This window comes from Corylus avellana, chromosome ca8 (genome assembly GCF_901000735.1).
Source record: "Corylus avellana chromosome ca8, CavTom2PMs-1.0".
Lineage (NCBI taxonomy): Eukaryota > Viridiplantae > Streptophyta > Magnoliopsida > Fagales > Betulaceae > Corylus > Corylus avellana.
Window position 1 is genome coordinate 18,941,382 of NC_081548.1, and position 23,925 is coordinate 18,965,306.

Genomic DNA, 23,925 nt, shown 5'->3' on the forward strand with positions numbered 1-23,925 from the left:
GCGGCCATCGATAATGGTTTTATCTCGGGTTTCTCAGTGGGAGATAACTAGGGGATGTGGAAAATGTGGGAGAATTGGCTGGGATTTTGGGCTGTGGTTTAGCTTCTCTACCTTTGAAGTACTTGGGTCTCCCTCTGGGCGCTAGCTTCAAGGCCAAAAACATTTGGGATGATACCTTGGAAAAGGTTGAGCGTAGGTTGGCGAGCTGGAAAAGGTTGTATCTATCTAAGGGAGGAAGGGTCACTTTGATCAAGAGCACTCTTTCTAATCTTCCCACTTATTTGTTATCCCTCTTTCCATTGCCTGCTTCTGTAGCCAAGCGAATAGAGAAGCTCCAACGTGATTTTCTTTGGGGTGGCTTAAACGAAGAATTCAAGTATCACTTGGTTAGTTGGGACAAGGTATGCTCTCCTATCAACAAAGGTGGCTTAGGGATCAGGAAGTTGAGAGTCTTCAATCAAGCCTTATTAGGGAAGTGGCTATGGCGTTATACGCACGAGAGAGAGGCTTGGTGGAGAATTGTGGTAGATGCCAAGTTTGGTTCAACATGGGGTGGATGGCACTCTATTGACAACCCCAGTCCTCATGGGGTGGGTCTTTGGAGGCATATTAGAAGAGGGTGGCGAGTGTTTTCTAAATATATCAAATTCGACTCAGGAGACGGATCACAAATCAGATTTTGGGATGATGTTTGGTGCGAGGAAATGACTCTTAAGGAAGCGTATCCTGGCTTATATAACATAGCTAATGCAAAAGATGCATCCATTGCCGATAATTTGGAGTTTATGGGTGGAAATCGTCAATGGAATGTTAGCTTCCTTCGATCGATCCATGATTGGGAATTGGAAGTGCTAGCCTCGTTCTATATTACGTTATATTCTCACAAGTGGAGTAGGGGAGGGGTGGACAAAATTTGGTGGATCCCTTCGAGAAAAGGGAAGTTCGATGTTAGATCATTCTATAACATCCTGGTAAGCAAAGAAGCAAGTCCTTTTCCTTGGAAGAGCGTATGGCGCACCAAGGCTCCTTCGAGAGTGGCTTTCTTTACTTGGACTGCGGTGTTAGGGAAGATCCTCACAATTGATAACCTCAGGAAAAGGAATATCATTGTGATCAATAGATGTTGCTTATGCAAAATTGATGGGGAGACTATTGATCATCTTTTCATTCATTGTGAGACTGCTCGTTCCTTATGGCAGGCCATATTCAGTCGTTTTGGGTTGTCTTGGGTAATGCCTAGCAAGGTGGCGGGCCTGCTTGCTTGTTGGTGGATGGGAGGCCGCTCTAGGAGTGCTGTTGTTTGGAAAATGGTCCCTCTATGCATCATGTGGTGCCTTTGGTTAGAAAGGAACGAGAGATGCTTTGAGGATTCTGAGAGATCATTGGAGGAGCTCATGGCCTTCTTTTTCCATACACTTTACACCTGGACAGCGGCTTGGCTTGCTCCTATAGTTATTAGCTATCCTGATTTTCTTGTTCTTTTTTCTTCTTCTAGCTAATCGTTTCCCTTATATACCCCCTGTGTACTAGGGTTGCGCCCCTCTGCGCTTTTGATATATAAACTTTACTTATCAAAAAAAAGTTCAATATTTGAGCATTTAAGCTTGTTTATACTTGGTCTAAAAAGAAAAGAAAGAAGGAAAACGAAAACGAAAGGAAGTAACAGCAAAGACCCATTCCCTCTGTTCCTTGTTTATTCCATGGCAAGATTGGATCTTGGCCCATCAATTTCGCGTGGAAATGGTTGGATAAAAACAAAGACCATGGCTCGAGATTCGACAGGAATGATTGATATGATGAACTCCACTGATGATTTGACCAATGAAATGCCCTACTCTGCTGCCCAACCACTGGTTTTCTCAGACTTCTTGCTCACAGACCTTAGATCTACTACCTGCTTCAGTCCTGATTTCATCATCTTCGAGAGCCACAAGAAGACCCCCAATGTCTTTTATAGTACAAGGAGGTTAGTGTCAGTTGTTGTAAATTGTAATCAGGGTAGAGCACAAGGAGGTAAATTGTACTTTTAGTGTGAATCTGTCTGTCTTTGGGTTGCTCAAAATGGGAAAAAAGTGGTGGTAAAACTTTTCCAGCTTTATCTCCGATTTGCTAGGTTTTCATTCATCCAAGAAGTGGGAATGGGAATGGCTGTAGAACCTGGGAAACTGTGGCACCCATATTCTCACGTGCTAAAGTCAATACAAAGGTAAGATTTCAGCTTACTTGGTGGTTCTGTAAATAAATACTTCTTACTCTTTGAGAATCATGCATTTGACATACCTACTACAACTCAGATTCATGATATTTAGTGCCAAAAGATCATTTTATAATTTTATAACTTCTTTCATCTGTTTCTACAGTGTAATGCCGCAATGCATTTTAGTTTAAAAGCAGCTTTGCATTTGCATTATTGCATATAATTTTGTTAAATGGTTCTTTTTTTTGGTTGCCTAACTGGTGGTCAGTTCAGTGTAAAATTGTGCTTCAATCACTGTTTTCTAGAGATATTTTGTTGGTTTATTATTTTTGGTTTTAAAATTTCAACATGTAACTTTACTCAAGTTTTACTCATTTGGGAGATTATTTTGTAAAAGAATAGATGGAAATGCACTAGGGCTAGACAAGGTTTTACAGTTTGACTATAAGTTTTGATAGCCCTAGAAGAGGATTAGTCAACCGAAGCTTCTACAATATGTCTAGCTAGTTGTAGATGTTGATTATCCTATGATGCAACTTGGACTTGTAGCAATCAAAATTGTGCTGATGGTACCTTGTTATCTTTTTGATATTGAAATTTTATTATTAGAAGATAAAAGAAACCTGAAGTGTACTTTAATCGGAGATTCTTTGAAAAATTACAAATGGGTGCCCTCTTAATTTCTGATTGTGATACTTTATACCATTGATTTCGGGTTGCAGTGAGAGGCGGAGAAAATCAAAACCTGATATGTTTAATGGAAGTATGGTAAAATTAGAAGACTGGGTTTCAACTATTGAATCCCGATGGGGTACAAAATATACAAAGAGCATATATTCAAGAACTCTTCTATAGTCGGAACATCAATACGGTGGTGAGCCAACGCCCACAAGTGTAGTATAGAGATCATATTCTTCCTCACCCCATCCACCGAACACTCATTATCCTCAAAAGTTCGTGCATTCCTCTCCCGCCATATACACCAAGTGACGCACAAAGGAACTATCCTTCAAATAACTTTAGAGAGATCCCTACCCCCCACTTGATTCCAGCAAGCAAGCAAGTCGAGGAACCTTTGTGGCATAACCTACTCAATACCAAACAAAGTAAAGATATAGTGCCATAGCCGAGTGGCCACTTCACAATGGATCAATAAATGATCTACGGATTCTCCATTCTTTTTACACATACAACATCATTCCACTACTACAATACTCCTCTTTTGCAAATTGTCATGTGTCAGAATTTTGCTGAGAGCCGCAGTCCACCCAAAAAATGCCACTCGCGGTGGCACCTTAGAGCGCCAAATACTCTTCCATGAAAACACCTCATAAGCTGGAATGGATAAAGCCTTATAGAACGACTTCACCTCAAACGTACCTTTCTTAGATGGGGACCAACGAATCCGAGCTACATTACCATGAGAAATCTTACAAGAGTACAACAGTTCAAAGAAAGATTATATCACACCCAACTCCCAATCCTGAATGGAACGCACAAAGATGACATTCCACTCAACAACTCCATTCCTCCACATAAAATTATCCTTTACCCACGCTTCTTTGTACCTTGCAATACTAAACAAGGAAGGGAAAGCGTGCTTCAACGGCTGATTATCACACCACGTATCATGCTAGAAGAGAACTTTCGATCCTAGCCCCACCTCAAACCTCACACCTTTCGCAAAAGTATCCCATCCTCGTCTAATATGCTTCCACAAACCCACACCATAAAGCCCCGACACCTCCTTCGAACACTATCCACCATCCTGATCTTCATACTTAGCTATGATTACCTTATACCAAAGCGCCTTGCTCTCTATCGCATATCTCCATAGCCATTTCCCCAAAAGAGCTTGGTTGAACTTATGCACATTTCGAATGCCAAGACCGCTGGCCCTTAAAGGACGGCAAATTTGGTTCCAATTGACAAGATGCAGTTTTTGTTCATCTCCTATTCCTCCCCACAGAAAATCTCTTTGACTCTTCTCAATCCTATTGGCCACACTCATAGGATCCAGAAACAAGGATAAGTAATAAGTCGGAAGATTAGACAACGTACTCTTTATAAGGGTTAACCGACCTCCCTTTGATGGGTACAATTTCTTCCAACCTGCCAACCGACGTTCCATCTGCTCCTCACACCCTTCCACATAGACGTAGCCTTGTATGTAGCCTCTAATGGCAAACCCAAATACTTCATGGGCAAAGCCGCAACACTACACCCAAGAATATCAGCCAAAGTCCCAATGTTTCTCACTTCTCCTATAGCAACCAATTCTAATTTACCAAGATTAACTTTTAGCCTCGAAACAGCCTCAAAGCATAAAAGGATAAGGCGCACATAACGAATTTGCTTAGGATATACTTCATAGAAAATCAAAGTATCATCAGCAAATAAAGAATGAGAAACCACCAAATCTGAAAAGACCCTTTCTCCCACAGAGAAACCTAATAATAAACTTTGCTCTACTGTCGCATTCACTATCCTACTCAAAGCCTCCATAACCAGCACAAATAGTAACGGTGAAAGCGGGTCCCCTTGCCGTATTCCCCGCGAACTATTAAAGGAACCCTCCGGAGCTCCATTTACCAAGATGGAGAATCTAATCAACGAAATACACCACTCTATCCACTCCCTCCATCTCTCTCCGAAACCACACCGTTTCAGTAAATACAACAAGAACTCCCAGTTAACATGGTCATAGGCTTTTTCCAAATCCAGCTTGCAAATAACACCAGGCGCACCTGATCTCATACGACCATCCAAACATTCATTAGCAATGAGCACATAGTCTAAAATTTGCGACCACCAATGAAGGCATTTTGAGAGTTCGAGATGATCTTTCCCAATACAGTTTTCATTCTAGTGGCCAGAACTTTGGATAAAATTTTATACATCCCTCCCACCAAGCTAATAGGCCGTAAATCCTTCATCTCCACCACATCCGCCTTTTTCGGTACCAAGGACACAAAAGTTACATTCAAACTCTTCACTAACTGCCTTCTTTGGTAGAATTCAGAAAAAAAAACAGCCATAACATCATGTTTCACCACAGCCCAACATGATTGAAAAAAAGCCATGGGGAACCCATCCGGTCCCCATGCCTTGTCACCCTCCATGTCTTTTACCACCTCCCAAACCCCCTTTTACTCAAAATCTTTTTCCAACCAATTTTTCTCCTCCTCATCAATGGACGAAAAAATTTGATTGTCCATTCTAGGTCTCCAAGTACTTTGCTCCGAATATAAACTTCAATAGAATTGCACAATATGCTCTTTTACCTCGGCCGGATTATGGGACAAAGCATCATTGATACGTAACGCTTCCACACGATTATACCTACGATGAGAATTGGCCACCTTATGAAAAAACCGAGTGTTACTATTCCCCTCCTTCAGCCGTAATTCTCTCAATTTTTGTTGCCAATGAATTTCCTCGCACAACAAGGTATTCTCTAGTTCTCTCAACATATCAGCCATTTTCGTCTTTTCTTCCTCGACTAGTCCCCTATTCTTTGCCAAAACATCCAGCTCCGGGATACCTTCCAACAACTCCCTCTTTTTCCTCCCAATATCACCAAACACCTCCTTGTTCTATTTTTTTCAAATCTAGCTTAAGGGATTTCAGCTTATTAGCCAAAACAAAACTCAGTAAGCCATCAAACGTATACGAATCCCACCAAGACTTAACCTTGTCAACAAAGTCTTCATGCTTTAACCACATATTCTCAAATTTAAAGTACTTCCTACCACCCCTAGAATCCCCACAATCTAGCAACAAAGGAAAGTGATCGGAAAGTAGTCGTTGTAGCCTTCTTTGTGACACTGCCGGATAGTGATCCTCCCAATTCGGTGAGAGTAAGAACTGATCAATTCTTGACCAGATTTCATGTTCTTGATTATTAGACCATGTAAACTGACCTGCTGCCAACAAAATATCCACCAAACCTTGTTCGGATATAAAATCCGAGAAATCCTTCATGCCTGTAGAATAGTTCGATTCACTAGAACGCTCACTAGGAAAATGAACTATATTAAAATCCCCACCAATACACCATGGGATCTCCCACACACTCATCAAACTAGCCAACTCCTCCCAAAGGATCCTCCTCTCCACATTATTATTCGGGCCATACACCCCTCCAAATGCCCATTCAAAATGGTCCTCCACATTCTGAAAAGAACAAGCCAATGTGTAACACCCCATACATTCTGCATTTTTCTCAACCACCCTCCTATCCCACATCAACAAAATGCCCCCCAACGCCCTATTGGCCCCCTTATACTTCCAACCCATATATTGGCCTCCCCATAAACTGCGTACCATCTCGCTGGAAATAAAATCCATCTTAGTCTCAATCAAACACACAATATCTGCTTTCCATTCTTTTAAGAGACCTCTAATCCGCAATCTTTTCTTGAAGGCATTCAACCCTCTCACATTCCACGAAATGATTTTTGGCTTCATAAACCACCATGTCGACCCCTCCCTCTTCCCTTACCTTGCTGGACTTTCAACAGGCCCCTATCATAATTTACGAAGCAATCTAATCTCTTAAGCTCCCTACTTCCTTTGGTGGCACGAGCACTGGTGGAAATACCCCCCAAATCTATAACTGGCTGCTTTCTAGCATCGTCAATATCCTTAAGTAACATCTCATTTTATCCTCTTCCCCCTCACATGTCACTCCCACTTTGGGATAAAAATCAAGACAACTATCAATTACCCAGCTATTGGAAACCTTGTTTGGAATTATCTCCTCCAAACCTGCTTCCCCATCCTCAAAATTACCCACCACCAAATTCCCCTCGGTTTCCACCACACATGGACCTCCCATCCTCAGAAGATGACCCTACCCCATCAAAGAAGTCTGTTGGAAGCTTCTACACCACCCTAGAGGGCTGTCGCACCTCACCATTCTTTTTGGCTTCGTCAGCCTCTCTTGGAGAATGAGCAGTCTTCGGCGTATTGTTCCGGCTTCTCTTCGAGCTACCCTCCACCACCAGATTTTGATCCAAATCCACCTTGGAATGCTGCCCTTCCGGAATTTCACCCATATCGGCTTCCTTAGGTGCTGTAAGAGGCGTGGAGAACACCTGCCTCGCTTTCGGCGAACAGCTCCGGCGAGCATGCTTCTCGCTGCTCCAACAACTCACCGGACTTTGTTGCTTCTGCCCCAAATCCTGACCGGCCTTGTCAGAACCTACCGAATCCTACCGCTCCTCCATCGAACTTCCCCGAAAATTCTCTGGTATTTTCTCCCTCGCTGGACCTTTCTCCCTATCCAGCATCTTCTTTTCCTGGCTCTGGGTCAAACGTTCTGCCTACATCTAGGAGAGACTCCGGCACACTACTCTGGCTGGTCTCCGGTGACTTCTCCGGCACCGGCTGGACACGTCTCACCCTCTGCTTCACCCGCCAAAATGTTCCTTCCCTGGGCTTCCTTCGATAATAAGTTTTGTTATAGTATTTGATGGGCTGCCTGCAAGAAGGCCCACTGTCACTAGACCCCATATTAGCATGCTTCTTTTCTGGGCCTGATTTATTCGTGACCCCACTCTTCCCATTTTTAATGTCCACACGGTAGGTTCCCTCTTCCACGCAATCGATCCCAAATTTCTTGACTTATCTTTCCATCTTGCCTTGAAAAGCTTCCAGAAGATCTCTCATTAATTCCATATTGATGACCCCTTCATCCACAAGCTCCACCAACTCATTCCATTATGAAACTGCATGAATCTCGGCTTCCTTGATCTTCTCCTTTCCTTTCTCAACCTTTTCAACGGTTTCCTTACTGAGCACCTCTTCTGAATTTCCCATCTTGCCCTCCCCCCTTACATCTGTTTCGGTCTCTAATCTCTTCACCTCCACCACATTGGCAAACGTCCGCCTAGGAACCACTGCTCGTGTCTGTACTGGCGTCTTTTTCACATTTGCATCCCTCACTTGATTCAGATGCTCACTAGCCGCCCCATTTACGAGATACAGTGTCTCCATCCCTGCCCTTCACGCCCCTCCGGGATTACAACAAAGTTGCGTCTCCCTCCACTTAGTTATCTCCATGAATTTCCTATGCTTGTTCATCCTTTTTTGTAGAAACATAACTGAATCGCCCATTCGATGATCTCTGCATGCACCAATTATTGTCGCTTCCGACACTAACTCATTCATCATCTTGAGTAACCATACCAATCTCGTTACTCCCATGACAACTGTACTTAAGTTCAATCTTCCCCATTTCATCAACTTGATATTCTGACTCCCATTGCCTGAACGTAACTCGTACGATTTTGATTCCACGTAAAAATATCCCACGTAACCCTTCGTAAAATAACAATCAGAGGAGAGGCCTCCGACGAGGACCAAAAGTTTCTCACACGCCACCCACTCCCTCACGTGCTACCCATGAGAGAGTTTATGACAATTTTACTTCCCAAAGAATACAGCCAGGCAAATAGAGGACTTAATAAAATGCTTGTGAGCAAGTTCCCATTCAACTCTATGTCATCAAAAGTACTAGTATTTCTCCCCTGCAAAATTGTCCACATAATGTAATGAGAACCTGCCTCCGAAATCTCTTGGCACTAAGTTTCTCTTTCAGCATGTAAACACTTCAATCACATCCTAGGCATCACCTAGTACATTCCAAATAAAGTTAAGGCCAACAACCACAATTCTCTAGCCACATCACAATGTAAAAGAAGAGTGTGACACCCTAGAAAGTTAGTCCTACTTTGATTTCCTACTAGGTGAGACTTAGCTTTACAAGTGATTATAAGAAGCTTCAATTGTAACTTGACTAGTTCTTTTGGAGCTATAACGCAGGTGTGGCTAGCGCTTTCCCTGGGCTGTTACAAATAGTATTGGAGCAACATAGTAACAACATGTGGTGCTGAGGCACTATATAACATGGGTCTTGATACGAACATCAGGGATTTGAGTGAGGGAGATTGGAACACTCTAGAAATTTAGTCTCACATTGGGTGGGTGGATTGTACACATTGAATATGTTATTATAAATGAGCTCATGGATGGTAAGTCCCACATTAATTCTTTATTAGGTAAGATTGAGCTTTATAAGTGATTTTATGAAGTTTCAATTGTAACTTGACTAGTCCTTATTGAGAGATAGTGTAGGTGAGGCTAGCGCTTTTTCTAGGTCATTACAAAGGGGAGGGAGAAATTCGAACGAGTGAGCTTCGCTTTATGTGAAATGGTTCCCAGCCGATTGAACTACCAATTGGGTAGGACCTTGTTAATTTAGTTAAACATCTACGAGTCGTGGTACATTAATGTTGTTAGAGTATGACTAGTGCTGGAGGTGCCTTATTATTATTTCACTAATTCTTATGTCCAAAATCTCCCAATTCACAATCTATAAGTTATTAATATATTTGGCTAAGTTAGAGTTGGTCCATGTGGGAAATGTCAATAATGTTGATGAATTGATTGGCATTTTTGGCTATGAGGTTTCTTCTTTGCCTTTGAAGTACCTTGGTCTTCCTTTGGGAGCTTCTTTTTAGACCAAATATATTTGGGATGGTGTTATTGAGAAGATCGAGTGTCGTTTAACTGGTTGGAAGAGGATGTACTTGTATAAGGGTGGAAGGTTACCCTGATCAAGAGTACCCTATACAATTTGCCTATGTATTTCTTATCTCTTTTTCGCTCTCTGCTCATGTTGCCAATCGCATAGAAAAGTTACAACGAGATTTCTTATAGGGTGAGCTAGGTGAAGAAGATGGTTAAATATGGTAGCTCGTGGGGTGGGTGGTGTTTTAATGAGGTTCATGGGTTGAATGGGGTGTGGTTATGAAAAAATATCAAGAGAGGCTGGAGGGAGTTTCTAGTCATATCAGATTTGAGATGGAGACGGCTCCAAGATTAGATTTTGGCTTGACATATGGTGTGAGGATTAGGCCCTCAAGGAAGCTTTCTTGGATTTGTATATTATTGCTTGCATTAAAGATGCTTATGTGGTAGATCATTTGGATTTATTTGTTAAATTACCACTTATTCTAAAAGCTTAAGCTCATATAAATGGATGAATTTAATCATTAAATTTATATTCTACCACTCTCCCTTATGTGTGGGCTCAAACTCTCCTTTAATGAGAGAGGCTCAACACGTGAAATATTTAATTGAAATAAGAGTTAAAAGACAAACACAAGGTTTGAACTCACGACCTTTGCTTTAATACTAAGTAGAAAAGAGAGAAGGAAAACTCTTATTCGATGATGATACATTCATACGGTTACAACTGTTTAAATAGAAAGGACCTACAGACTATTATGGAAAGAAATAATGAAATATTACAATCAAAATAATAATAAAAATCAATTAAGGAGGATTAAGTCATAGCATATCTGTAGTTTCCATCTTTAACACAAAGATGTGAGCTGCTCGTGGTGGGCCAGGGGGTGGGGAGGCCAGGGGAGAGGTGTGTGCAAGGCAGAGGTTAAGCGGTTCTAGCTTCCAAGCTCCCACAAAAGAAGAAAAAGAGGTAGGGGAGAAGAGGTGAAAAGAGGAGGGAGGGGGGGAGGAGGAGGGGGTTTAGATGGGGTCTTTTTTGTTTGGGGAGAGAGACTCTTTCTCTCCCTCTGTCTTCGCCTTGCAATCTATTCATTTTAAATTTACTCTTGATTGATCTAAAGAATGTACTAGTCCCAAATGAAAAAGGTCTAAGGGATGTCACGAGATTGAAACACATGCAATTAAGATCACTGTGACCAAAATTCTTCTTTAATAGTCATTTTTTTATTCCTTTTTCAGGTGATAGTGACCCAGAGGGCAGGACAAGCATTTCATGTGATGGCCTCTACTTCCAACAAGGAACTTTACTCCTATGATGGTGTTGTAGCTGTGGTAAGTACTGAGATCCCTTCACATGGTCTTTGTCATGTATAGAATTATTGTGAGCAGTAAATTTTAGGCTATTCTGTTCATGCAAACTTATCACGCAAACTTTGTAATATCAACAAACCCAGGGGAGCATCTATTGTTGAGTGGAATTTCTCCTAGTTGTGGGATTTCTTATAAAAGATTGCATCAATGGTCCTAATTTCACTCTTCCATACTCGCATGCTAGTTTTCAAATTTTACAGAATTTAATCCAGTGATGGAAGAAGTGGGGGACTATGGCCTCATTTGGCTTTTGAAATCCTTTCCTCATGGTGAGGTTTAAAATCATCGTTGGCCCTGATAATTTGAATATAGCCCTTGATTTTTAAATGCTTCCTCATGTCACCATTTCGGTCGGCACATGCTTCAAAGACAATCCTTTCACACATTATAACCTTTTTTGAGTTAACGTTTTCTTTTCATTTATATGTTTACTTTATCAAACTCTTTCAAAATTTATAAGAGATGTTTTTGGAAGTTATATATTTCATTGTAATCAAGATTATGTCATCATTCATCAGTGTGACTTATAAGTCTACAAACTCAAAATCACTATATGTTCAGCCATAATGCCAATCAACTTCACATGTGTGCAATACATGCATGCAGTGGGTCAAATTCGTAAATTGTCTTGTCATATGACGTCGAGACGGGCTATAAACCTTAACAGTTCTCATACCACTAAATTGCATTGGACCTGCGCTTGGGAAAATTTTATGGCTTTGCCACTGATCTAATATCTGTTCATGTAGGTTAAGGTCTCTCTAGATAATGATTGCAGCATATTATCTTTTATTTTCTTTTCTTTTCTTTTTTTTTTTTTGAAAAAAAACTTATATGTTCATGCAGTTCCATAGCAATGATTGTTCCACCCTTATTGGGTTTAGATATGTCATGGTTTCTAAATCTTTAACCTGTTTTGGCCAAAAGAAAAAAAGAAAGAAAAGATATACACAAGCTCCAAGCAATGTTTCCTGCTTATTTCTAATTATTGATGGTTTCCTAATTGATTTGATTCCAGGGTGGTGATGGTTTCTTCAATGAAATCCTTAATGGGTTTCTTTCTTCAAGGCATAAAGCTCCTTACCCACCAAGCCCAACAGATATTGTTCATTCTGTTGATGGGAATGGCAGTGTCTTGATTCATCATGGTTCAAGTGGAACAGTTGCTGGGACTACTAGTCAGAATGAAGACCAGTCACCTCTTCTCTCAACTCCAAGACAAGAAAATGGATCAGGATTCTCAACTTTTAGTACGTACCACAATAACTTTTTTTTCCATACAAATCAAGCATGGATTTGATTGCCTTTGTAATTGGTGGTTACCTGATTTATCACTAAAATTCTATCTGAACTTACAGGAACTGAAGATGGCTCTTGTAACATTGGTTAGTTTATTCCATACTCTACAATTATATACTATATTTGGTATCACTATAATGAAATATAATTCCCCCATCTTCCAACTGTTATTCTTTTCTTTGTACTTCTTTTGCCCCGATTGAATTAGCTTAGTAATGCCTATTTTCTGATAATTGCTTTTTTCCTGTTTTGAGATTTCAGCAGATCAAGATCGTGAGTTTTCATTCCCTGAAGAACGGTTTAGATTCGGAATCATTCCTGCAGGTTCAACTGATGCCATTGTGATGTGGTATTTTATTGCATAATTATATATTTTGAAATTTTTTCTCTTTTTTGATGAAGGAAACATTACTATTGCTTCATATCTAAGTTCAATTCAACATGCAATTTGTGCACTTTTTATTAGCATTAGGCTTCTATGCTTATCAATTTTTGTGCATTTCCTACATTATCGTTTCCAAATAGCATGTTGCTCACATCTGAAGGCCCACATTACACTTGAGGAATGTGCGGTGTACGTTACCCAAAAATATAGTCCTGGTCTCAAATGGCAAGTCATTCTTCATGCCCAAACCATGGAGCATAGGCTATTTTTAAGTTTTCAAACCCTTGAGGTTCTTGTTCAGGCTATGTTTATTTCTGGTTGTCGAATTCTAATCCCATACAATTAAAAGATGCATATTGTTTGACTTGATAGTAAAATTCATTTTGCTCTAATGTCTTGTTAAATTACCACTTATCTCAAAAGCTTAAGCAGACAGGAAATAGTTAATTTAATCATTTAATTAACATTATAACAAATATGTCTTTGTTTATTTAACAGACTGAGGAAAGCACACTAATCTATTTCAGATTTCAAACGTTAATGTGTCAGTGGAACTTAGTATTGATATCTGATACCAACAATTTGCAAGATCAAACTTTTAGCACCATTCTTTCTACTCTTTTGGTTGATGTAGTCATCTTGTTAAATGTAGTGTATTCAACTTCTCTTTTGCAGTACAACTGGAACTCGAGATCCTATAACATCAGCATTGCACATTGTCCTTGGTAAAAGGGTATGCCTCGATATAGCGCAAGTTGTAAGATGGAAAACAACGTCGGCATCAAAAGTTGAACCTTGCGTACGCTATGCGGCTTCTTTTGCTGGGTAGTTTCTCATTATCACTGATTTGGTGTTTCTAACAGGATTAAATTTTCTTACTAGTAAAATGATTGTGGGTCCAAAAATAAACAATTTGTTCTTCTGCCTACACCACATGCATGATCACGCATTGTTGGCTGATTTATGGGATTTTTTTTTATTTTTTTATTTTTTTATTTTTGAGATAAGATTTACGGAAATTCAAGTGTTGGTAAAGGGGGGCATTAATTGATACCACATGCTCTTTACTCGGGGTTGTCCTTTATGTACAGCAAAGAATGATGGATTTGTTGGTAAAGATTCTGCATCATTAATCTGCTAAAATATTGGTGTATTGGTATGTTATGATCTAAAAGTAGACAGGAGAAGACAACTATGTTATATGCAGTTTATAGCTTTGTGTTAACCTCATCGTCAAGCTTTCTCAAGAGCTCTTTGATACGAACAAAAAGGCAACAACAATGACATAACAATGTAGTAGCGGTAGTAGTAACATTTTTAATAGAGCAGAAAAGAAAGGCTCATGAACTTTTTTTACCTTCTTAATTAATGACTGGCTTTTCATTTGTTTATTTGTGCAAAAACATTGGTTAAATTGTCTCCATAAGCACTTATCAAAAAAAAGGTTTCCATAAGCATCCTTTTTCCCTGATTTTTTTTTTGTCAGAGTTTAATGTAATCGTATGTTTGATCTTCAGTGCATGGATGTTATTTGATTTTCTAGTATTTTTGGGTATCTTTGTTTGATATCCAATCACCTTCTTGTTGTGACTTTCTTTGACTGGCTTAGAAGTTTGATTTCTTGAAGAGTTTTGCAAGTTTTTTTTTTTTTTCCTCTCTCTGTGAATAGGTAGCCTCTTCTTTTCCTCCTTATTGTAAATTTATTTGACCTCATGGTTTGTTGAAGTCCTATTAAACCATAGCCTCATCTAATTAGTCTTGTACTTCTAACTTCTGTTGGTATAAAATCTTGTGTGAGCCTTAGCCCTTCTCACATTATCGAGAAAGGCTTTAGAAATTATGCTACCTTGATATTTTTATCTGGTAGTTTGTACTTCCTGGCTACGCTTTCATTTTGATACCCCAACTAGTCAATACATAATCACGTAATGCTCTTACAACATTTGCTGAGTGCCATGTGTAGTGGAAAGACTTCTAGTATGCTTTTGCAATCTATACTTGACCATTTAAGATGATGTTTATGGACGTTGTTTCTTCTAAGTCCATTTGTTCAACATCTCCAGGTATGGTTTTTATGGAGATGTCATTACTGAGAGTGAAAAATACCGCTGGATGGGCCCCAAACGTTATGATTATGCAGGAACAAAAGTGTTTTTGAGGCACAGGTATTTTTGAATGATGGAGGTATCCCTTTCTGTTGCATTGAGCTTTTCAAAATAGATTCTGTCAACTCTTATAATTTTGTTGGATTTGAAAGCAACTTTTTGTTTGCTTGTTTGTTTGGTTTCATGAATGAAGTAATACAAAAAATAAATTCAAGGAAAAAAAACAAAAACAAAAGAGAGTAGTAGTGGTCTTCAATTTCCATTCTTCAATTTCAATATTCAGTCACTTCCCTGTTCCAAGTTGGTATTTCTCTTAAAGACAGAAAAGCATCCAAATTTGAACAATGAAACAGTTGCTTATATGGAGGCATATTTTCACTATGTTGAGTTCTTGAATTAGTTAACTTTGTGAATTTGGGTTTGTGACAAATGTAATGGGATTATGCTGTATTGTTAGCCATGAATAGGGTTATCCTCTGCTTACTGCCCCGTTTTGATGTGGGACTCACATCCAAAATGCTACTATTTTCTTCCATAAGCTACTTGTGAACTGTTACTATAACGAATAATGCAGATTGTGCTCAATGGTAATTTCTCATCTATGTCAGGTCATATGAGGCAGAAGTAGCATACTTACAAGTCAAATCAGAAGTAACAAATTCAACTTCCGAGAGAGGTCACTTGAGTAGTCAGATACAAGCATTGTGGAGTCCAAATGAATCTGAAAGAGTGGTTTGTCGCGTTAATTGCACTGTCTGTAACAAAAAACCGATTCGGGTATCCACGGGAAGTCCCCTAGCAACACCTTACTCACATCCAGAAGAAACAAGATGGTTGAGATCCAAAGGGCGTTTTCTTAGCATTGGTGCTGCTGTAATTTCTTGCCGAAATGAAAGAGCACCAGATGGTTTGGTGGCTGATGCACACCTTTCAGACGGTTTCCTCAACCTTATATTGATTAAAGACTGTCCTCATGCTTTGTATCTATGGTATGTAGGAGACATCACAACTATTGCTCAAATGTATAATGTTTTTGTCAAAAAACCTTACTGATCAAATGATTTCTTACTAAAAGATTTGAGAATATGTACCAAGAAAACCTTTCACTATCTCAAGAAACATAGTAATGCATAATTATATGCTTATTATTGTATGTTAAGAGAGTTTCTTGGGAAATCTTACTAAATTTTTGTTGTACTTGCAAGTCATCTTATTTTGATGCTTACAGGCACCTTACCCAGCTTGCAAGGAGAGGTGGAAGTCCCCTGAACTTCAAATTTGTAGAACATCATAAGGTATTTTTCTTCACTGGTCTCATCTTTCTTGAGTGTTCTGAATTTTCGTTTTCCGACTCCATAATCAATCAATTTGTTGTGCACAGACAACGGCATTTGTGTTTACTTCTTTTGGCACTGAGAGTGTATGGAATTTGGATGGTGAGCTCTTTCAAGCACACCAACTCTCAGCACAAGTATTTAGAGGCCTTGTTAGCTTATTTGCAGCTGGTCCCGAAGTCTAACAGAAGACCTTTCAAAAGGGTTTCTTGGAGATATCTTGCCTGTGCCTATATTGTACATTCACTTTGTAATTAAGTTGTTCGATCAAAATATGGTTGTACAAATGACTTGTCGGAATAAAAACATGGAGGATGTTTCAGGGGACCTTAGTTTAAGGGTGTTGGAGGTTGAAGCCACACCTCAGAATATATATAATACTTGATCAACTTGGGCACGTTGCCCTTTTTATTGTTCAAGGGAAACTGGGGCACGTTTGATACACTAAAATGATCATTTCTTAGGAATAAAAATGAGTATTACTAGGAATATACGAACTTGGACCGTAATGACCATTCATATTCTTTGGTTTGGTGACAAACATATGAATGACCAAATTTTCTCATTATAATTGAATCAAATTTCTTAAAATATCTTAGTTCTAAAAATGATTTCTCAAAGATATACAATTGCTCCTCTCGCAAACATTTACATATCGTCATTTTATCAAGTCAAAATAGATTTGCCTATGGATGGATAGGGTAACCTAATAACAATCGGTTGGGATTTTCCTTTCGGAAATAAACTTCCTACAAACTAAGTTGTAGGAGTTCTTCCAATCCAGTTTCTAAAAGTGTAACGTGTCCCTCTGGCTTGTGAGAAGTACACGATTTTTTTTATTAATGCTATTTAAAAAGCATATGAGAAGCACATGCTATTAAAAAAAAAAAAAAACATGTACTTCTCACATATTAAGAAATACAAGTAAATTTTTTTCTTAGGTTGTAGAAAATTTAGGTCCTATGTTCTCACTTGAGGTATGTTAGGGCATTTTTTGGTCTAACAGTTTCCAATTGGTGTGAAACAGGCAGTAGAATCCTTGAGACAGGCTAAATTCCCCTTATCCAAGTTCTTCGGATAAGGAAATTGAGGGATAACTGTTGAGAATAATTTCACATTATTAACCCACCTAATATATTATGGGCCTCAAGACCAATACCAACCCACCAGAAGAATAATAGGCCACAACTCTCAGCACTTTGAAGGCAAGTCGAAGTAGAAGACTTAATCTTTTCCTATAAATAGGCCCTTATACCTGCTGAAAACTGAAATATAATGTATTGGGCAAGCTTTTTTTAAATGAACTAACTTAGGCATCGGAATGAGACTCGCCGGCACCCCCACCGGTGAGTTCTCTTAATTGGTTATTGTCTTGTAGGAGCGTGAACATGGATGGAACCAAAAATTTGTATCGACAAGAGCCAAAGCAGGAATGAGAAATATAGTAAAATAGGGGGCCAAAGTATAGATGAAAAATATACTAAAGTTAAAAAGCAATTTCTTTAGTTGGCATTCAAATAAACATAATCAAAACATCATAATTAATAGTCAACAAAATGAAAAGTGTGATCTCCAAAATAAAAATTTAGCAAAACAATACTAAAATTGTTATGTTTAATAATGAACAAAGAATACATTTTATAATTATTTTGTACGTAACCCATCTTTTAGTTGCACCATATTATTTAATGCTTAATCACTATTGATTAACAAACATATTTAATAAAAAAATTCGGCCCAAATGTAAATTTAACGGCATATTTAATGAAAATTTTCAAAACAAGGGGGTGGCCATAGCCTACCCCCATTTACACATGGATCCGTCTCTGAGTGTGAAAATTGAAGATCAAGGACACCTCGAAGAACACAAAAAACGTGCAAATCACACCAATCTAAAACTGTTAGGCGAAAAAATATCCTATATGTATGTAACTAAAACCTGGCAGCATTTCTTTTTCTCTGTTTTTTTTTCTTTAATCCTCAACAAAGCAAACCACGAGTAGTGATTTTTGGCACATCGGCGTTCTTGAACAGTAAACACGCCAGTGTTAAAATATTATTTTATTTTATTTTATTTACTGTTCAAATATTATTTAAATAATATTTTATAATTTCTCAATATATATATTTTATAATATTTTAATACCGGCGTGCTTATTGATCAAGCACGCCGGTGTGACAAAAATGATTATGAGACAACTATTTTGGATGGGTCCACTCATCTCCATCCAATAAAAGAGATAATACATGCATAGCCCCTGCCTCACGCAACACAAGAAAGTCTTTCTTTTTTTTTTCTTTCCAATCACATGATGAATGATCAGTCAATGGCCGTCTAATGGAAAACTTCAAAGGTCTATCGGTCTATCCGTGACTTTTCCTTGCATTGAGAAGACTCCAAAAGTCTCCTCTTTGAAGTCTCCAATGGTTTTTTCATTATAGACAAAAATGAACGTCAAATACACTTGTTTACATAGTCTCTTCAACCTCCTACCACCACCATCACATTCCAAAACCACTCGGTGCAATGTCCACACCAGCAGAGTAATCTCTCCTTCTTTCTCACGATCACTCCCTTAATTAACTGTCCATTTCTTGATTTGCTGTTTTGTTTCCCTGCCTACCTTTCAAATTAATGGTGCTTTTTGGTGTATATATGGACGCATCTGCTATTATCTTGATTTCTTATGGATTTGGTCATGTTAGTTTCATTTCAGACTCATTAAGAAAGATTCAGCATGCTCTTGGTCTTGTCTAGGCCTGCAATTTTGTGAGACTTTGATGAATCTCTATACCCATTTGCAAGATCAAACTGATGTTTAATTTCCCAACTTGTTTCAGATACTATCGATCTCTCCCACCTGTGAGCAAGGCCTATGGAGTTGCCTGCTTTATGACCACAGCTGCATTTTCTCTGGGACTTTACGATCCTTCTAGGATATCATTAGAGTATGGCCTCGTAATAAAAAGTTTTCAGGTAAGCAAGTTACTTCCCAAGTTGTCCAATCTGCAGAAATCCTACAGCCTAAATTCATTTGTTCATTTATGTTTCCCCATACTGCAGGTTTGGAGGCTTCTTACGAATTTCTTCTTTCTTGGGCCATTTTCATTACCTTTCGCTTTTCGTTTGCTAATAATGTAAGATATCTTAGTCTCCCTATCGTTTGGAATCATATGGATATTAAATTTATCATGTATTTTGAGTGTTGGAGGTAGGAAAGAAACTTGGTAATTAATTAAAAGGGGAAAATATCCTTACCACTTTCAAACTGACACCAATTTTGCAAAGACATCATCGAACTGTCGTTCAACCCCCTAAAACTACCATTTTAATTTTTGTTGTATCATAACCATTTCTTAGCTGTTGACATTAAAATGAAGGAAAATAGCTCACATGATCTACACATGCATATTTTAGACTCAAAATACCCAAATTATCCTTAACTACTATGGAAAGGCATGTAAAACAAAACCGGTATAACCGGGTACCAACCAGTAACTAGTTACAGGGAAACCGATTTTAAAACCAATTGGAAAAAATTGGTAACCGGTTACCAGTTTTGGGATTTCTATATACTTGGTTATAATCGGGTAATCGGGTATATATATATATATATATATTATTTTTAGAGCATTTTTAAACATTAGATTTTTAGGGTATTTTTAAACATTGGATTTTAATTTTCAGGCCCAAAAGGCATAAACAGTGATTTTTCAGTATTTTTGGGCTTTTTTAGGATTTTTTTTTTTTTTTTTTTTAACAATCACAACAAAGCCCAACTTATTGGGACAAAAAGGCTAATTGCTTTTTAAAAAATAGGCCAAAAATGGTTAAATTAAGCCAAAAAAATTAGGCCAAATACCTAAAATAAGCCCAAAAATGCCAAAATTTTAAAAATCCGGTTATCCGGTCCAGATAACCAGGTACCAACTGGAACCAGCCGATTATTGCATAATTGGGTAACTGTGTACTCGGTACTGATTCCAGTTTTTCAAAATTAATAACCGAGTACCCTAGTTTCGGTTGTTAGTTTTGGCCAATAATCGAGAACCAGGACTGGATTTTCACCCCTAGCACCCGTAAACTATCACTTTGTGACATTTGGTCAGCTCAAACTGGCATTTCATTGCGATTTAGACTCTTGAGTAGATGTTGGTGTTAAAATGGACGAAAAATAGCATATGTAATTTGAACGTGCATGTTTTAGACTCGAAATGTGTAAATGAATTTGGAGGAAAAAAAATGCAACAAAAATTTTGAGAGAGAGAGAGAGAGGAGGGACTAAGGGGTGATCGATCACCTTTTAAAGGTGACTGAACACCCCCTCATAGTTGAGAAGGTGGTCGACCACCCTCTGAAGGCTTTTGGAGTTAGCCGATCAACCCTTGTAGGCTTTTTAAGGGTAGAACACCCTTTCAAAGCTAAGAGTGGTTTGGCTACCTCTAAAAGTCTATGAAATATCCGCCCTCTATTTTTGGGGATGGCTGAACTACTCTTTCAAAGCTAAGGGGATAGTTCAACAACCTCTTCGGCTCTGATAGGGTGGTTGACGGTGACAAACTTACATGCAGATGGGGTGGGCCATGGCCACCTTTAGTTTTAAATTTTATTTTATTTTTATTGAATATGCTTTAAAATGTGAATTTTAGCCAAAAGTTTTTAGTTTGGCCCTGGGCCCATTAAAAAAGCAGTCCAAAATTTGGTCTTGAACCCGAAAAAAAGTCCAAAAATTTTAAGTTTTAATATGGTTTACATTTGTGTGTGACTATGCGTGATGTTTATCTCTAATAAGTTCTAATACACTTTACATTTGTGTGTGTAACTATGCGTGATGTTTATCTCTAATAAGTTTTAATACACTTTACACTCGGGCATTAAATTGAAAATTGAATTATATTAAAAATAATTATTTTTTATTGTTTATATTTTCTTAACATTGAATGAATACTAATTTTATTTTTTATATATTTATTTAGTCTTTAATCTTAATATATTTATCATCAATTATTTGGCTTCTTATTTAAATATATTTCAAATTCATACTTTGGCCCATGTCGATAAAAATTTTTGGTTTCGTCCCTCGTCGTGGTTGACCATCCCCTAAAATCTTTTGTGATGGCCGAATTGAAGAATATGTCACAAAGTCATGTTGAATGTGTAGAGCAAAATATGGCGTTTCACTTGAGAGAGGGCCCTTTGACAAGAGAACGGCAGACTACGTATGGATGTTGATCTTTGGAGCACTATCACTTCTTGTAAGTCAGAAAAACCATCTATTTATAATCTTTATGATAATACCATTTACCTTATTAGTGACCATTGTATGCTAATTAGTGCTCAAATTTGGGGAATTTATCAGAAATTGTGCTTTAATTGGGAAAACAAAGGAATAGCTGGTGTTGGAACTTGGAAGCAATTTCTTTCTCTTCCAATACCAAACAGAGAGACTTTCAATGAAAGAAGAAAGAAATAGAATGTAAGAAATGTCAGAGATATTTGGACAACTTCTAAACATTCTGTGTTTGCAGACACAAAATACCAAAAATGTGACTATCATTTCAGTAACTTTAAAGGATACATGTCACTCTTAGAGGTTGGTTTATAGGAGTTTCTTACAAACCAGTTTGCAGAAAATTTCTGTCTAGATAAGAAATGCTGGGTTATTTATTTGCAAACATTGAGAAGAAATTTCTCACATAAAATTGGTAACAGAGTATCCAAACAAGTCATGAACATAAATCACCCAGTACTATAATCAACATACCATGAAAATAACGACAAGTGTGTTACTTGATCTTAGGTGATGGCTGCTGTTCCATATCTATGGTCTGAATTCATGGGAGTTTCTCTAGTATTTATGATGGTCTATATCTGGGGCCGTGAGTTCCCAAATGCGCGCATAAACGTCTATGGTCTTGTGTCATTTAAGGTATGCTATTCTTCTACCAAATTTCTTTTAATCTGAGTTTGTCTGTTTTTGTGTACATAGGCTCTGAAATCAGGCCTCTTTGTTTTCCACAGTGTTTAATATAAGTCAAAAGAAAGCCTTCAGTCGATCTATGCAGATTGAATGGGTCCCTTAGTATTCTATAAAATATATTTTGAATATCTATATAACTTGCAGCACATGCACCTGCTTTGGCTTGCTTTCTGGATTGTTATTGAACTCTCATCCATACTTCTCATAGGTTGATAAATAACACAGCTGATTTTCTCGAAAATTTGGGTTTTTATTTTTTATTTTTTCATTGTTGTTTCCTAATTTTCTAGTTCAATATCACCTCCATTGTTGGTCTCCCTTTGGCTTGCTTTATGCAACTAAGTCAACATAATGAAAGGATATCCTTGACATTTACAAATTTTCTCATGTAATCCACAAATGAAAGGAATCTCAGTAGCTTGTCTATCTTTTTTTTTTTTTTTTTTTGTAATTAACCTACAGGGATTCTATCTTCCTTGGACAATGCTAGCAGTGGATTTGCTATTGGATAATCCCTTGATGCCAGACATTCTAGGAATAGTTGCAGGACATTTGTATTACTTCCTAACAGTGCTGCATCCTCTTGCTGGGGGAAAATACGTCTTCAAGACTCCTTATTTGGTGTATCCTTTCTATTGTTTATTTAGTTTAGCAACTCATTCACTAAGATTACCTTCAAAACGTTTTAAACTGCATTTTCAAAATTTGTATTCACTCTTATGGTAGGATTTCTGGATAATTGAAGTTTTGAGGTTGTTTATTCTCCATGAACTTGTGGAGAGGCTCCCAACTCCCCACCATAGACCAATGTAATTTGGGTTTGTGGATGATGCAACAAGTTTTGAACCATAATATGGTGGAGACTCCGAAGAATTGCGTGAGAAACAAGATGTTTTTGGCACATTCTACCTTTTCAATTACAATTTACATAACTAATGGCTTTCACATGCACATGTTCTGCACATCAGCGCATGATTTCTTACACTAGTACAGATGTTCTGCAAATGTTCCTCAATGACTTTCCAGATACAAATTAGTTGCATATTGGGGTGAAGGAACACAAATAAATTCCCCGGTGCAACGTGATCCATCAGCAGGAGTTGCATTCCGTGGAAGAGGCTACCGTCTGAACGGAAGCCAAACACGCACTGGAGAGCAGGCGGAAACAAACGGTCCTGCACAGGCAGCACAGCAGCGCAACCAGGCCGGCAGAGGAGCTTTCCAAGGCAGAAGCTATCGACTCGACGGCCGTTAGACCGAATCTTCATCTGAAAATCAAATCCTAAGATGCACAACATGACAATTATTGGTATGATCTTCTGATTTTTGGTAGGTAATATATTGTTGTATTCAGCTAGTAGAGAGAGGAGCCTTAGTGCTGGACCTGGCTTTTGAAGCCTTCTATTGAAAATGTCATATCTACAACTACATGCAACTTTTGTTTCATTTGTGTTAAAATCCCACTTCTAGCATGATAAAAAGTCTACATGAATCATTACAATTGTGAGGACCATGGCTTCTCAAGGAGCCATCAGCAGCAACAAAAAGCTGCTTTGTTTTCTAGTGATTAAAAAAGGAATTTTGTGGAAACACAAAACGTGCTACTTTTCCTTATAGAGACATCCTCATCATACCATTAATGGGAATGTTTCCTTGTCTTAAAATGCATACGTTGGTGTAATGCTATGTAAAATTCTTCAAAAAAATTCTGATACAG

The 23,925-nt window shown here is 38.2% G+C and overlaps 2 protein-coding genes across 4 annotated transcripts; both read left to right on the plus strand.

Annotated features, from left to right (window-relative positions):
* The first annotated feature begins 1,588 nt into the window (after positions 1–1,588).
* LOC132189156 (ceramide kinase) lies at positions 1,589–16,646 on the plus strand. Of its 3 annotated transcripts, none has more exons than XM_059603741.1 (11): positions 1,589–1,966; positions 2,114–2,206; positions 10,973–11,065; positions 12,123–12,354; positions 12,463–12,489; positions 12,665–12,752; positions 13,464–13,613; positions 14,852–14,953; positions 15,502–15,882; positions 16,099–16,188; positions 16,275–16,364. In XM_059603741.1, the coding sequence occupies exons 3-10, from the start codon at positions 11,012–11,014 to the stop codon at positions 16,160–16,162; spliced, it is 1,098 nt and encodes a 365-aa protein (XP_059459724.1). In that variant the 5' UTR covers positions 1,589–1,966; positions 2,114–2,206; positions 10,973–11,011; the 3' UTR covers positions 16,163–16,188; positions 16,275–16,364. The 3 variants fall into 3 exon arrangements, with proteins under 3 accessions (XP_059459724.1, XP_059459722.1, XP_059459721.1); XM_059603739.1 differs by having other exon boundaries at positions 1,695–1,966; positions 12,668–12,752; positions 16,122–16,188; positions 16,275–16,646; XM_059603738.1 differs by having other exon boundaries at positions 1,696–1,966; positions 16,122–16,188; positions 16,275–16,646.
* A 1,985-nt stretch (positions 16,647–18,631) lies between these two features.
* Positions 18,632–23,680, plus strand: LOC132190223 (derlin-1.1-like). The gene is made up of 7 exons (XM_059605144.1): positions 18,632–18,771; positions 19,069–19,204; positions 19,292–19,365; positions 21,390–21,483; positions 22,029–22,157; positions 22,671–22,831; positions 23,235–23,680. Exons 1-7 carry the CDS (start codon positions 18,755–18,757, stop codon positions 23,461–23,463), a joined length of 840 nt encoding a protein of 279 aa, XP_059461127.1. The 5' UTR covers positions 18,632–18,754; the 3' UTR covers positions 23,464–23,680.
* The last annotated feature ends 245 nt before the right edge of the window (positions 23,681–23,925 follow it).